At 45.8% G+C, this 16,488-nt stretch overlaps 1 protein-coding gene across 4 annotated transcripts in view; it reads right to left on the minus strand.

Annotated features, from left to right (window-relative positions):
- Window positions 1–16,488, minus strand: part of LOC137312488 (KAT8 regulatory NSL complex subunit 1-like) — a 201,835-nt gene that overhangs the window by 55,810 nt on the left and 129,537 nt on the right. For all 4 annotated transcript variants that reach the window (XM_067979051.1, XM_067979045.1, XM_067979040.1 and 1 more), the window contains exon 2: window positions 7,560–7,701. In XM_067979051.1, coding sequence (XP_067835152.1) covers window positions 7,560–7,701 — 142 coding nt within the window. The remainder of the gene's footprint in view (window positions 1–7,559; window positions 7,702–16,488) is intronic.

Raw genomic sequence — 16,488 nt, forward strand, 5'->3', positions numbered from 1 at the left:
ACTAGGTCCCACAAAACAGCAAAGAGGAGAAAATAGAAGAAAAAAAGTGAGTAAAAAAGATTCGCACTTCAAGGAGCGGCGGCGGACCTGGGCGGAACCAGAGGCGAGAGACCGGAGAGCGGGAATATAAAGAGCAGCAACCCGAGGCCCGAGAACTGAGCGGCGGCGGACCTGGGCGGAACCAGAGGTGAGAGAGCAGAGAGCGGGGATATAAACAGCAGCGACCCGAGGCCCGAGACCTGAGCGGCGGCGGACCTGGGCGGAACCAGAGGCGAGAGACCGGAGAGCGAGAATATAAAGAGCAGCGACCCGAGGCCCGAGACCTGAGCAGCGGCGGACCTGGGCGGAACCAGAGGCGAGAGAGCGGAGAGCGGGGAAATAAAGAGCAGCGGCCCGAGGCTTGCTCTGAGACCAGCAGCAGAGTTCGGGGTAACGTCACCAGTCAGAAAGTGACGCGACACAGGGGAGGCAGCCGATTGGTGAGTAGGTTCAGGTGAGTATTTCGACGATTTTACTGTGAGTAAAGTAACAAGAAAGGGAAGGTCTGCAGGTTTTATAGCAGGTAGTGTTTTTTTTAGTGAACCTAGGTCCCTAGTATAGATAACATTTTCTAATTTCAATGTAATTTAAAAGGGGTAACTAAGCTAAGGCAAGTCATGGCAGCAGACCTCGCACCCGTGATATGCCCCTCCTGCAAGATGTGGGAAGTCATGGACACTACCAGTGTCCCTGCCGACGATGTGTGCAGGAAGTGTGTCCACCTGCAGCTACTGACCGATCGTATCTCGGAGCTGGAGCTGCGGGTGGACTCACTGTGGAGCATCTGCGATGCAGAGAAACTCGTGGATAGCACGTTTAGCGAGTTGGTCACACCGCAGGTAAAGGGAGTACAGGCAGGAAGTGAATGGGTGACCACCAGGCAGAGTAAGAGGTGCAGGCAGGTAGTGCAGGGGTCCCCTGTGGCCATCCCCCTCTCAAACAGGTATACCGTTTTGGATACTGTTGTGGGAGATGGCTCACCAGGGGAAGGTTCATGGCACCATGGCTGGCTCTGCTGCACAGGAGGGCAGGAAAAAGAGTGGCCGAGCTATTGTGATAGGGGACTCGATTGTAAGGGGAATAGACAAGCGTTTCTGCGGACGCAACCGAGACTCCAGGATGGTATGTTGCCTCCCTGGTGCAAGGGTCAGGGATGTCTCGGAGCGGCTGCAGGACATTCTGGAGGGGGAGGGTGAACAGCCAGTTGTCGTGGTGCATATAGGTACCAACGATATAGGTAAAAAACGGGATGAGGTCCTACAAGCTGAATTTAGGGAGTTAGGAGTTAAACTAAAAAGTAGGACCTCAAAGGTAGTAATCTCAGGATTGCTACCAGTGCCACGGGCTAGTCAGAGTAGGAATGACAGGATAGCTAGGATGAATACGTGGCTTGAGAGATGGTGCAAGAGGGAGGGATTCAAATTCCTGGGACATTGGAACCGGTTCTGGGGAGGTGGAACCAGTACAAATTGGATGGTCTGCATCTGGGCAGGACTGGAACCAATGTCCTAGGGGGAGTGTTTGCTAGTGCTGTTGGGGAGGGTTTAAACTAAAATGGCAGGGGGATGGGAACCGATGCAGGAAGTCAGTGGGAAGTAAAGTGGTGACAGAAACAAAAGGCAGTAAGGGAGAGTGTACAGAACATGACCGGACAGATGGTCTGAGAAAGCAGGGCAAAGACCAAGGGAAGTCTAGATTAAACTGCATTTATTTCAATGCAAGAAGTCTGATGGGGAAGGTAGATGAACTCAGGGCATGGACGGGTACATGGGACTGGGATGTTATAGCTATTACTGAAACATGGCTAAGGGAGGGGCAGGACTGGCAGCTCAATGTTCCAGGGTACAGATGCTATAGGAAAGATAGAGCAGGAGGTAAGAGAGGAGGGGGAGTTGCGTTCTTGATTAGGGAGAACATCACGGCAGTAGTGAGAGGGGATATATCCGAGGGTTCGCCCACTGAGTCTATATGGGTAGAACTGAAAAATAAGAAGGGAGAGATCACTTTGATAGGATTGTACTACAGACCCCCAAATAGTCAACGGGAAATTGAGGAGCAAATATGTAAGGAGATTACAGACAGCTGCAAGAAAAATAGGGTGGTAATAGTAGGGGACTTTAACTTTCCCAACATTGACTGGGACAGCCATCGCATTAGGGGCTTGGATGGAGAGAAATTTGTTGAGTGTATTCAGGAGGAATTTCTCATTCAGTATGTGGATGGCCCGACTAGAGAGGGGGCAAAACTTGACCTCCTCTTGGGAAATAAGGAAGGGCAGGTGACAGAAGTGTTAGTGAGGGATCACTTTGGGACCAGTGATCATAATTCCATTAGTTCTAAGATAGCGATGGAGAATGATAGGTCTGGCCCAAAAGTTAAAATTCTAAATTGGGGAAAGGCCAATTTTGATGGTATTAGACAGGAACTTTCAGAAGTTGATTGGGAGAGTCTGTTGGCAGGCAAAGGGACGTCTGGTAAGTGGGAGGCCTTCAAAAGTGTGTTAACCAGGGTTCAGGGTAAGCACATTCCTTATAAAGTGAAGGACAAGGCTGGTAGAAGTAGGGAACCTTGGATGACTCGGGAGATTGAGGCCCTAGTCAAAAAGAAGAAGGAGGCATATGACATGCATAGGCAGCTGGGATCAAATGGATCCCTTGAAGAGTATAGAGATTGCCGGAGTAGAGTTAAGAGAGAAATCAGGAGGGCAAAAAGGGGACATGAGATTGCTTTGGCAGATAAGGCAAAGGAGAATCCAAAGAGCTTCTACAAATACATAAAGGGCAAATGGGTAACTAGGGAGAGAGTAGGGCCTCTTAAGGATCAACAAGGTCATCTATGTGCGGAACCACAAGAGATGGGTGAGATCCTGAATGAATATTTCACATCGGTATTTACGGTTGAGAAAGGCATGGATGTTAGGGAACTTGGGGAAATAAATAGTGATGTCTTGAGAAGTGTACATATTACAGAGAGGGAAGTGCTGGAAGTCTTAATGCGCATCAAGGTAGATAAATCTCCGGGACCTGATGAAATGTATCCCAGGACGTTATGGGAGGTTAGGGAGGAAATTGCGGGTCCCCTAGCAGAGATATTTGAATCATCGACAGCTACAGGTGAGGTGCCTGAAGATTGGAGGGTAGCAAATGTTGTGCCTTTGTTTAAGAAGGGAGGCAGGGAAAAGCCTGGGAACTACAGACCGGTGAGCCTGACATCTGTAGTGGGTAAGTTGTTAGAGGGTATTCTGAGAGACAGGATCTACGGGCATTTGGAGAGGCAGGGACTAATTAGGAACAGTCAGCACGGTTTTGTGAGAGGAAAATCATGTCTCACAAATTTGATTGAGTTTTTTGAAGGGGTAACCAAGAAGATAGATGAGGGCTGTGCAGTAGACGTGGTCTACATGGACTTTAGCAAAGCCTTTGACAAGGTACCGCATGGTAGGTTGTGACATAAGGTTAAATCTTATGGGATCCAAGGTGAGGTAGCCAATTGGATACAAAATTGGATTGACGACAGAAGACAGAGGGTGGTTGTAGAGGGTTGTTTTTCAAACTGGAGGCCTGTGACCAGCGGTGTGCCTCAGGGATCGGTGCTGGGTCCGCTGTTATTTGTTATTTATATTAATGATTTGGATGAGAATTTAGGAGGCATGGTTAGTAAGTTTGCAGATGACACCAAGATTGGTGGCATTGTGGACAGTGAAGAAGGTTATCTAGGATTGCAACGGGATCTTGATGAATTGGGCCAGTGGGCCGATGAATGGCAGATGGAGTTTAATTTAGATAAATGTGAGGTGATGCATTTTGGTAGATCGAATCGGGCCAGGACCTACTCCGTTAATGGTAGGGCGTTGGGGAGAGTTATAGAACAAAGAGATCTAGGAGTACAGGTTCATAGCTCCTTGAAAGTGGAGTCACAGGTGGATAGGGTGGTGAAGAAGGCATTCAGCATGCTTGGTTTCATTCGTCAGAACATTGAATACAGGAGTTGGGATGTCTTGTTGAAGTTGTACAAGACATTAGTAAGGCCACACTTGGAATATTGTGTACAGTTCTGGTCACCCTATTATAGAAAGGATAATATTAAACTAGAAAGAGTGCAGAAAAGATTTACTAGGATGCTACCGGGACTTGATAGTTTGACTTATAGGGAGAGGTTGGATAGACTGAGACTTTTTTCCCTGGAGAGTAGGAGGTTTAGGGGTGATCTTCGAGAAGTCTATAAAATAATGAGGGGCATAGATAAGGTCGATAGTCAAAATCTTTTCCCAAAGGTGGGGGAGTCTATGACGAGGGGGCATAGATTTAAGGGGAGAGGGGAGAGATACAAAGGGGTCCAGAGGGGCAATTTTTTCACTCAAAGGGTGGTGAGTGTCTGGAACGAGCTGCCAGAGGCAGTAGTAGAGGCGGGTACAATTTTGTCTTTTAAAAAGCATTTGGACAGTTACATGGGTAAGATGGGTATAGAGGGATATGGGCCAAGTGCAGGCAACTGGGCGACATGGACATGCTGGGCCGAAGGGCCTGTTTCCATGTTGTAAACTTCTATGATTCTTGGCTGAAATCTTACACACCTAAGACAAAGCATTTCACTTCATTCTTCCTTTTGTGTCTCTGCTGCTGCATCCACTTCCCTCTGGCTCTCCTTTTTCTGAATTGCTTGGTTAAGATTCCAGGTGAGGTACTGGCACCCACCAAAGTGGCCGCCAAATAAAAGCTGAGGGAATGGAAACAGGTTTTCTGCAAACCTTGTTCCGCGAACAAAGGGTAGTGGAAATCTGGAACTCTCTTCTCCCAAAAGCTATTGAGGCTAGGTCAATTGAAACTTTCAAAACTGAAAATTGATTGATTTTTGTTAGGTAAGGGTATTAAGGGATATGGAACCAAGGTGTGTAAATGGAGTTGCGATACAGATCAGCCATGATCTAACTGAAGGGCGGAATGGGGTCTGAGGGGCTGATTGGCCTACTCTTGTCCTCTGCTCCCATGAATTGGACAGGTACCTGGACAGGTACAGAATATAATCAAAAAGGTTAATGGAATGCTGGCCTTTTAATCTGGAGGACTAGAATACAAGGGGGTAGAATTTATGCTACAGCTATACAAAGCCCTTGCTAGACCACAGCTTGAGCACTGTATTCAGTTTTTAAAAATTCATTCATGGGATGCGGGCGTCGCTGGTGAGGCCGGCATTTATTGCCCATCCCTAATTGTCCTTGAGAATGTGGCGGTGAGCCGCCTTCTTGAACCGCTGCAGTCCGTGTGGTGAAGGTTCTCCCACAGTGCTGTTAGGAAGGGTGTTCCAGGATTTTGACCCAGCGACGATGAAGGAGCGGTGATATATTTCCAAATCGGGATGGTGTGTGACTTGGAGGGGAACGTGCAGGTGGTGTTGTTCCCATGTACCTGCTGCTCTTGTCCTTCTAAGTGGTAGATGTCGTGGGTTTGGGAGGTGCTGTTGAAGAAGCCTTGACGAGTTGCTGCAGTGCATCCCGTGGATGGTACACACTACAGCCACTGTGCGCCGGTGGTGAAGGGAGTGAATGTTTAGGGTGGTGGATGGGGTGCCAATCAAGCGGGCTGCTTTGTCATGGATGGTGTCGAGCTTCTTGAGTGTTGTTGGAGCTGCATTCATCCAAGCAAGTGGAGAGTATTCCATCACACTCCTGACTTGTGCCTTGTAGATGGTGGAAAGGCTTTGGGGAGTCAGGAGGTGAGTCACTCGCCGCAGAATACCCAGCCTCTGACCTGCTCTTGTAGCCACAGTATTTACGTAGCTGGTCCAGTTAAGTTTCTGGTCAATGGTGACCCCCAGGATGTTGATGGTGGGGGATTCGGCGATGGTAATGCCGTTGAATGTCAAGGGGAGGTGGTTAGACTCTCTCTCGTTGGAGATGGTCATTGCCTGGCACTTGTCTGGCGCAAATGTTACTTGCCACTTATCAGCCCAAGCCTGGATGTTGTCCAGGTCTGACTGCATGCAGGCTCGGACTGCTTCATTATTTGAGGGGTTGCGAATGGAACTGAACACTGTGCAATCATGAGCGAACATCCCCATTTCTGACCTTATGATGGAGGGAAGGTCATTGATGAAGCAGCTGAAGATGGTTGGGCCTGGGACACTGCCCTGAGGAACTCCTGCAGCAATGTCCTGGGGCTGAGATGATTGGCCTCCAACAACCACTACCATCTTCCTTTGTGCTAGGTATGACTCCAGCCACTGGAGAGTTTTCCCCCTGATTCCCATTCAGTTCTGGGTACCACACCTTAGGAAGGATTTACTGGCCTTGGGGGGAGAACAAGATTTACGAGAATGATACCCGGACTCCAAGGGTTAAACTACAAGGAGAGATTACATGAACTAGGGTTGTATTCCCTGGAATTTGGAAGATTAAAGGGTGATTTGATTGAAATTTTCAAGATATTAAGGGGAACTGATTTGGTCGATAGACAGAAACTATTTCCGCTGGTTGGGGAGTCTAGGACTTGGGGGCATAGCATAAAAATTAGAGCCAGGACCTTCAGGAGCGAAGTTAGGAAACACTTCTACACGCAAAGGGTGGCAGAAGTTTGGAACTCTTTTCCGCAAACGGCAGTTGATGCTAGCTCAATTGTTAATTTTAAATCTGAGATTGGTAGATTTTTGTTAACCAGAGGTATTAAGGGATATGGGGCTAAGACGGGTACATGGAGTTAGGTCACAGATCAGCCAAGATCTCATTGAATGGCGGAACAGGCTCAAGGGGCTAAACGGCCTACTCCTGTTCCTATGAACCAGAATCTTAAGTCAACCTCTCCCTTTTTATTGGTACACATTTGTTGGAGGTTATTCTGCAACATTAAATGTCAATTAGAGAAAAAGTAAATTACAGGAAGCACTAAATGATTTGGTATCAAGACAAAGTGAACAAACATGGATGCAAACTACCGGACGAAAATTAAAATCATTGTAGAAATCCAGTTTGTGTTTGTATTTGATGAAAGTAGTGTCTGACTATGATATGGTAATAAGAATGTAAATTTTGTCAAAATATGAACTCTGATAAATTGTATATAGTGGGGAAAAAAGTCAAGTGCATGCTGACATAGAACCATAGAAGGAGGCCATCTGGTCCATCTTTTCTGTGCTGGCACTATGCTGGAGTAATTGAAAACAAATCCCATTGCATTGTTCTCTCCCCATCGTCCTGCAAGTTCCTCTGCTTCAAAATTTAAGTACTCTTTCGTTGAAAGACAGAACAGTCTCTTAGTTGAATGAAAGTTAATGAGCCCTAACATTTAAGTCACATACCAGACCATTTCCATCTCCGTCCTGCAGACCTGACATCAATGTAGTGCCCTAAAACACACAATATCATGCCGAGAACATACTGGCTGAAGGAGAACAGTATACCTGTACCACACCACACATCTAAATTTTTGAATAAACACTGAAATGTACAACCTTTTAAACAGCTGGAGTTCTCCTGTAATGGGGAAAAATAATGACACTTCTGTTCCTGTGTCAACCTGTGCACCTACCTTGTTAGCACGGATCTGTCTGTATATGTCCGTCTGCTGCCTTATTCGGTATTCCAGGTCGGATACTTGAGCTTGCAGCCACGTCCAACGGTTGACAATCGCTGCCCTTTCCACAGCCCATCTCCACTCTGATCGACGGCGTCTGTGTGAACAAACGTAAATGTCAGGACTTTTGGGGGAATAAATACATGACATATCTTCAACTTTAGTTTCAAGTAGATTTGTTCAAATGTCAAAAAATGTCAATTATTGTAACAGGGACCAAAAAAAATACAATACGACACAGGGTGTTATCATGGTAAGATAGCAAAGAGCGTTAGCCAGGTTCTCCAAAACATATACTATTGTTCCACCTCAATTAACACTTCAAACAACTCCCAAACATTAAAACGGCAAAACAGGGGGAGGGGGGTTGGAAGAGTCATTCGCGTTCTTTCACTATGGAACCCCCACCCCACCCCCTACTGGAATATGCATGTGCTAGAAGATTCTGTATTCTTTGATGTCAGAAGTGTAATGAGGAAATTACATCAAAGGAATTGCAGAAATCCCTTAGCATATGTACAAGGAGCTTGCGTCTGTTTTATTTTTAAATGTGAGGTGGATATCTAAGCATACATCATGTCCCACAGGACAAGACAACAAACTTTGAAACAATTTTAAAAATTATTATTCACTCAGGTTGTGGCTGTCGCTGGCAAAGCCAGCATTTGTTGCCTATCCCTAGTTGCCCTGATCGATCCACTGTGCGGCTTGTTCGGCCATTTCAGAATACAATTAAGAGTCAACCATGTTGATTGCCATCGCATAGTGTACAACAGTATTAAATAACGTCTCCTCTCTCTCCCCCACCCATTAATAGCAAAGCCAAGCGTCAATGTGTACTTGCGTGTGACAGACAAGAAGAGCCCACACTTCAACCAACATTCACTGAAACGCTGGGCACAAAAACACACGAGTAAAACCTCACATGACAAGGTGACACTAGCCTTCAGCAGTTGTACAACTTCTCATCTGTACAACCTGACCTTCACCATCTTCTCCATTTGATGGAGTGTGCCATCAACCTGCCAATCTCAGAACAGGGTATAAAGCTGAAGGACAAGATGGAAACTCAGCTGGATTAATCTTTCAGCTCCCCACCCCCCGATTCAGGAGCACACCGAGGTCATTACTGAAAACACAAAGGGTAACTTGCAAGTTCTTCCCCCTTTGCAGTTGGTTTCAGGGGCCACAGTGCCCCACAGTAACAGCACTCAAAGACAGCAAGATCGTATACCAAATTGCACTGTTCAGTCAATGAGATGTTAATGTTCACAAGACGAAATTCAACCTTTTTTTTACACAGACACATCAGACTAAGCTTCACGTCAACTGTTATCTCTATTTTGCCAGCATACCACAGAAAATTTTGCAATGAACAAATACGTCCCTGGCAACCAGGCTGCCACCAAATGGATTCAAAGCCATGGCAAGAAGAGAACCTTTTTTTGGTAGTTTGAAAGGAGCTGCACTTTCTGTGATGCCACTACATCCTTAATCTGTGGTATTTTGATCCCATGTTTATTATTTATTGATCTACTCTAAACTCGAAACGTTACTTATTTCTGCTTCTAGACCATGAACAGAAACGCATCAATGTGCATGTATTTTGCTGGTTGTGTTTTTTTAAGTTGGGTCCACACATCGGATAGGTACAAGTCCCCAGCATGCACTATACCGAAATGAAATTTTCTGAGTTAAGTAACTCAGCAGGAAGCCCGATAGCTCAGTAAATAGTGAGAGCTCAGCCACCAAGAACAGAAGATTCCAGGTTTGAAACCAGATCTGCGCTGAGTTTGCTGATCTCAGTTGGGGTCCAGCTCCAGGGAAGTTGGCTGCCCTCCTTTTAATTTCCCCTTGTGGCCAATTCTTCTTTGTAGGTGTCAGCAGGTTTTTCGAAATGTGGGCTTGGAGCCATCACAGCCAAGCACGATCCTGACGTGCACCTATGTGCCCTTTCCAGCAGGAGCCAATTGGACAACGATCTGGAAACATGTCTGAAATCAGGTAAATTGGTACAGATCGGGAACCAAACCTTGGGCCTTGTGGTCTGTACAGGTTGGTGTTACACCGGATGGTGTATTCACCCACTTTGCCGTTGAGGGAGCTACCTGTTTGACATTTATAACTGATGACTTTTGGTGCCAGCTTCAATCAAGCACCTCTTTTGGAAGTTACAGACAATCATGTAAGGCGTACTACTTCTGCTTTCTTCACAGGGGCCAATTAAATTAGACTGACATGGCAAGTGTTAGATCAAAGTTATGACACACAGCCTACAGGCACCTGCAGGAGGTACTGAGCAGAATGCGAGGCATTTTCCCAGGAGGGACAGGGAAAAATTACATGGCAAGTCTCACAAAGCTGATTTGAAAACAGCAACATAAGAACCTTCTGAACAGGTCACCCAGCCTCTTAAGTGTGAATGGCGCAGTATAGAGGGAGGGAAAAGCCCAAAGGTAACCCTCTGTGGCAAAATGTAGCCCTCCCCACAATAAACTCATGACTGAAGCACATGTGGGATATATCCGATAGAGTGATGTTCATCCTATGAGTGGAACTGCAGAAATATCATAACAGCCGGGGCCCTATCTTGGAGGTTCAGTCAGCACAAACCACTCCCTCCCATGGCACAGTAACCCATACACTGACCAAGAATGGTAACGATCCCAACCAACATAACCACTTGTATGCAGGGCCTCTCACCAGGTCTAATTAATCCCTAGAAATCAAGACAACATTGCCTCAACCTCTTGACTTCCATTGCTGTTGGTGTAAGCAGTCAAGCCGAGAAATTTACATGTTTCATTGTATTCATCCTGCAAGCACCATGCAACCAAAATGTACAATGGCTTTTTAAAAAATTCGTTCATGGGACGTGGGCGTCGCTGGCAAGGCCAGCATGAATGGCCCATCCCGAATTGCCCTTAAGAAGATGGTGCTGAGCCGCCTTCTTGAACCGCTGCAGTCCGTATGGTGAAGGGAGTGCTGTTTGGTAGGGAATTCCAGGATTTTGACCCAGTGATGATGAAGGAACGGCGATATATTTCCAAGTCGAGATGGTGTGAGACTTGGAGGGGAACATGCAGGTGCTGTTGTTCCCATGTGCCTGTTGCCCTTGTCCTTCTAGGTGGTAGAGGTCACGGGTATGGGAGGTGCTGTCGAAGAAGCCTTGGCAAATTGCTGCAGTGCATCCTGTAGATGGTACACACTGCAGCCATGGTGCGCCGGTGGTGGAGGGAGTGAATGTTTAGGGTGGTGGATGGGGTGCCAATCAAGCAGGCTGCTTTGTCCTGGATGGTGTCGAGCTTCCTGAGTGTTGTTGGAGCTGCACTCATCCATCACACTCCTGACTTGTGCCTTGTAGATGGTGGAAAGGCTTTGGGGAGTCAGGAGGTGAGTCACTTGCCGCAGAATACCCAGCCTCTGACCTGCTCTTGTAGCCACAGTATTTATGTGGCTGGTCCAGTTAAGTTTCTGGTCAATGGTGACCCCCAGAATGTTGATGGTGGGGGATTCGGCGATGGTAATGCCGTTGAATGTCAAGGGGAGGTGGTTAGACTCTCTCTTGTTGGAGAGTCATTGCCTGGCATGAATGTTACTTGCCACTTATCAGCCCAAGCCTGGGTGTTGTCCAGGACTGCGGACACGGACTGCTTCATTATTTGAGGGGTTGCGAATGGAACTGAACACTGAGCAATCATCAGCGAACATCTCCATTTCTGACCTTATAATGGAGGGAAGGTCATTGATGAAGCAGCTGAAGGTGGTTGGGCCGAGGACACTGCCTTGAGGAACTCCTGCAGCGATGTCCTGGGGCTGAGATGATTGGCCTCCAACAACCACTACCATCTTCTTTTGTGCTAGGTATGACACCAGCCAATGGAGAGTTTTCCCCCTGATTCCCACTGTCTTCAATTTTACTAGGGCTCCTTGGTGCCACACTTGGTCAAATGCTGCCTCGATGTCAAGGGCAGTCACTCTAACCTCACCTCTGGAATTCAGCTCTTTTGTCCATGTTTGGACCAAGGCTGTAATGAGGTCTGGTGCCGAGTGGTCCTGGCGGAACCCAAACTGAGCATCGGTGAGCAGGTCATTGGTGAGTAAGAGCTGCTTGATAGCTCAGTCAATGACACCTTCCATCACTTTGCTGATGGAAGTTGTTATGATCAGCGACTTGTTATGATCTGGAATCAACTGCCTAAAAGGGTGGTGGCAGCACATTCAGTAGCAACTTTCAAAAGGGAATTGGATAAATACTTGAAACAGAAAAAGTTGCAAGACTATGGAGAAAGAGCAGGTGAGTGGTGCGAGAATCATAGAAAGGTTACAGCATGGAAGGAGGCCATTCGACTCATCGAGTCCGTGCCGGCTCTATGCAAGAGCAATCCAGCTAGTCCCACTCCCCCATCCAATCCCCGTAGCCCTGCAATTTTTTTCCTTTCAAGTACTTATCCCAATCCCTTTTGAAAGCCATGATTAAATCTGCCTCCACAACCCCCTCTGGTAGTGCATTCCAGATTCTAACCACTCGCTGTGTAAAAAAGTTTTTCCTCATATCATCTTTGGTTCTTTTGCCAATCACCTTAAATCTATGTCCTCTGGTTCTTGTCCCTTCAGCCAATGGGAACAGTTTCTCTCTATCTACTCTGTCTGGAACCTTCATGATTTTGAATACCTCCATCAAATCTCCTCGCAACCTTCTCTGTTCCAAGGAGACCACCACCAGCTTCTCCAGTCTATCCACGTAACTAAAGTCCCTCGTCCCTGGAATAATTCTAGTAAATCTCTTCTGAACTCTCTCCAAGGCATTCACATATTTCCTAAAATGCAGTGCCCAGAACTGAACACAATACTCCAGTTGTGGCTGAACCAGTGTTGGATAGCTCTTTCAAAGAGTCGGCACATGCACGACAGGCCAAATGGCCTCCTTCTATGCTTCATAATTCTATGATACGAGATGTTTAAAACTTATGATTTTGGTATTCTGAATAAAGGGCTCAATAATTACTCTACATACCCAGGTAATGGTAGGATATGGGCAGATTTGCATGATTTCATAACTGAAGCAAGGTCATGGAGAAGCAGGCAAACATTTAAATCATGACGTGGCACACTCTATAGGAGGAAATAGTAAATTACAAACGTCAATGACGTGTCGCTTTGCTGATAGTGGGTAAACCATGAGGTGTGGCACTGAGCTGTACAGACCAACGGTCCGAGTTCAATCTTAGCCTATGTTGAGTTAACTGATCTCAGTTCAGGTGCTACGATAGGCCATAAAGCCAGTGGGCTAGGAAAGAAGAGTCTCCCGTTCTGAGTGAAAACTCAGCATGCTCTTCTCTTAAAAGTTACATACCACAGGGTAAGAGCAGTCAATGTGCTCCAGATCATGGAAAATCCATCCTGTAAAAGCCAGTTACATGTCGTGGTTGTAAAGTGACTCAATTACTATTGATTTTTAAAAAAATAATTCCAGTAGTAACTTAGTAAATGACAACAGCAGAGAATTACTTGAAACATTCTGAAAACTAGGTGACAATTAAGTGGCAGATTTTATTGCCCTGTCAACACGTTTTCTGGATTCACAAGCAGCAAATCACCAGAATTAGGAATTCTGTGATTTGTCATATAACTTTCAAACATAAACCAAAATATTATTGCATTCCATATTGGGCAAAAGGCCAAATTATCCTTTTCAAAACAACAATCACTTCTGAGCTAATATAATGGCCCTAGTAGGTAAATTGTGTCACAATGTGATACTGAGCTACAAAGAGTAGGGAAATCCCAGTCCGTGCTGGTGAGATAACTTCAGCAATTGTGGCAGTTGGAGTGTTCATCATTTTGCTTAGCTAGGGAGGAGGCAAAAAACCCCCCAGCATTGGTAAATAAGACCTTGGGCTGTATAGCACATGCGATACGTACTGAGCCTTTACAGGGCATTGGTTCGTCCAGCTCTGGTTGTTGTATTACAGGAAGGACATGATGCCACTGGAAAAGGGCTGCCCATCTAATATCTGGCATCAAGCACTGAACTACAAGGAGAAACTACAGGTGTTGAGTTTGTTTACACTAGAGAAGACGAAGAGGATTTTATTGAGGTATTCAAGATCATTAAAGATATCATAGAATCACAGCTTATCGAAAACTCTGCTGCCTTATCTTAACTCGCACCAAGTCCCATTCACCCATGCTCGCTGACCAACACTGGCCCCCGATTCGGCAATGCCTCGATTTTAAAATTCTCATTTTTGTTTTCTAATCCCTCCATGGCCTCACCCCTCCCGATATCTAACCTCCTCCAGCCCTACAAACCTATGAGATCTCTACGCTCCTCCAATTTTTGCCTCTCGCTCCACCATTGGTTGCCGTGCCTTCAGCTGCCTAGGCCTAAGCTTTGGAAATCCCTCCCTTAACCTCTCCGCCTCTCTCTCCTCCTTCAAGATGTTCCTTAAAACCTACCTCTTTGACCAAGCTTCTGGTCCCCTGTCCTAATATCTCCTTATGTAGCTCAGTGTCAAATTATAACATAAGAAATAGGAGCAGTAGGCCATACGGCTCATCGAGCCTGCTCCGCCATTCATTAAGATCATGGCTGATCATCAACCTCAACTCCACTTTCCCACCCTGTCCCCTTATCCCTTGATTCTCTTTGTGTCCAAAATTCTATCAATCTCAGTCTTGAATATACACAATGACTGAACATCGGTAGAGAATTCCAAAGATTTGCAACCTTCTGAGTGAAAAATTTTTTCCTCATCTCGGTCCTAAATGGCCAACTTGAGACTATGACCCCGAGTTCTCCAGCCAGGAGAAACAGCCTCTCAGAATCTACCCTGTCAAGTCCTCTCAGAATCTTATCTGTTTTAATGAGATTACATCTCATTCTTTTAAACTCGAGAATATAGGCTCATTCTACTCATTCTCTCCTCATAGGACAACCCTCTCATCCCAGGAATCAATTCAGTGAACCTTTGTTACACCCCTTCTAAGGCAGGTATATCCTTCCTTAGATAAGGAGACCACAACTGTACGCAGTACTCCAGGTGACGTCTCACTAAAGTCCTGTATAACTATAGCAAGACTTCCCTACTCTTGTACTTCAACCCCCTAGTTGCCCCTCTGGAACCTTGCAGTCCTCATGGTAATGACACTCCTACGATAGTATTTGGTGTGTGACTTGGAGGGAAACTTGGAGGTGATGGTGTTTTAGGATACAGACGTCTATTCTGTTTTTGAACTTTGTCCTGGAGAATCCGATTTTGCAAGGATTCCTTTTCCTGATCACTATTTAACAACTGTTACCAGGAACTGCAAGTGAATATCGGAGGAGGAGATTAGCTGTGATGCCCTAGGTGATTGAATAACCTGCAAATGCTCATCATCCAGGTTCGTACATGAAGAACCGTCACTGGCGGGTACTTTTGAACTCAGACCATTGTTGAAGTCACTGCTTTTGAGAGGGAATGGAAGAAAATTGGGGTGGGGCACGACTAGCTTGTCTGTTTGCTCTGAATCAATAGAAGATCAAATTCAACTGCAAAGAACTTCAGAGCTTCTTACAAAAAAAAATCTAAATTAGTTACTGCAGGCAATGATTTCACTTGAAGGCAAACATCACAGACTTGTGTATCTGGTGCCAGAAACAGAATCAGGCAGCAACAGACTTTTTTTGTGTGTACAGTTAATAAGTAAAGGAGATGAGAAAAGGTCATTCAAACCACTGTATCATCTTCTGCTTCACATGAGATCCCCATTTCTCTATAATATTAACACCCCCACCATAACATCAAATTGTATTCTGAATAACAACTTAGGGTAAAGTAAAGGCAACAGTGGTATACGGAATAAAGTACAGGGTACAACGCTGTCATTGTCATGAATGAGGATTTTTAAACTTGAGACACTGGGGGACTGGGAGACAATGTATGTGAGCAAAGACAGGAGTGATGGGTGATTAGGACTTGGTGCAAGCTAGGACACAGGCAGCAGAGTTGTGGATGAGTTGAAGTTTATTGAGGATGGATGATCGGAGGCCGGCACTAGAATAGTTGAATGTGCAGCGAAAGACACAGATGAGTTTCAGTACAGAAATCATAGAAATTTACGGCACAGGAGGCGGCCACTCGGCCCATCGTGTCTGTGTCAGCCAAAAAAGGCTGGCACAGACACGGCCCAGCCTAATCCCACTTTACAACTCTTGGTTCATAACCTTGTAGGTTACGGCACTTCAAGTGCATTTACAAGTACTTTTTAAATGTGAGGGTTTCTGCCTCTGCCACCCTTTCAGGCAGTGAGTTCCAGGTCCCCACCACCCTTTGGGTGAAAAAATTTGTCCCCAACTCCCCTCTAATCCTTCTACCAATTAATTTAAATCTATGCCCCCTGGTTATTGATCTGTCTGCTAAGGGAACTAGGTCTTTCCTATCCACTCTGTCTAGGACCCTCATAATTTTATACACCTCAATTAAATCTCCTCTCAGCCTCCTCTGTTTCAAAGAAAACAATCCCAGCCAATCCAATCTTTCCTCATAGCTAAAATTCTCCACTCCTGGCAACTTTCTCGTAAATCTCCTCTGTACCCTCTCTAATGCAAACACATCTTTCCTGTAATGTGGTGACCAGAACTGTACACAGTACTCTGGCTGTGGCCTAACTAGTGTTTTATACAGTTCGAGCAGAACCTCCCTGCTCTTATATTCTATGCCTCGACTAATAAAGGGAAGTACCCCGTATGCCTTCTTAACCACCTTATCTATCTGTCCTGCTACCTTCAGGGACCTGTGGACATGCACTCTAAGGTCCCTCTGTTCCTCTACACCTCTCATTTATTGTGTATTCCCTTGCCTTGTTTGCCCTCCCCAAATGCATTACTTCACACTTC

The sequence above is a fragment of the Heptranchias perlo genome, chromosome 3 (genome assembly GCF_035084215.1).
Source record: "Heptranchias perlo isolate sHepPer1 chromosome 3, sHepPer1.hap1, whole genome shotgun sequence".
Taxonomy (NCBI): Eukaryota; Metazoa; Chordata; class Chondrichthyes; order Hexanchiformes; family Hexanchidae; genus Heptranchias; species Heptranchias perlo.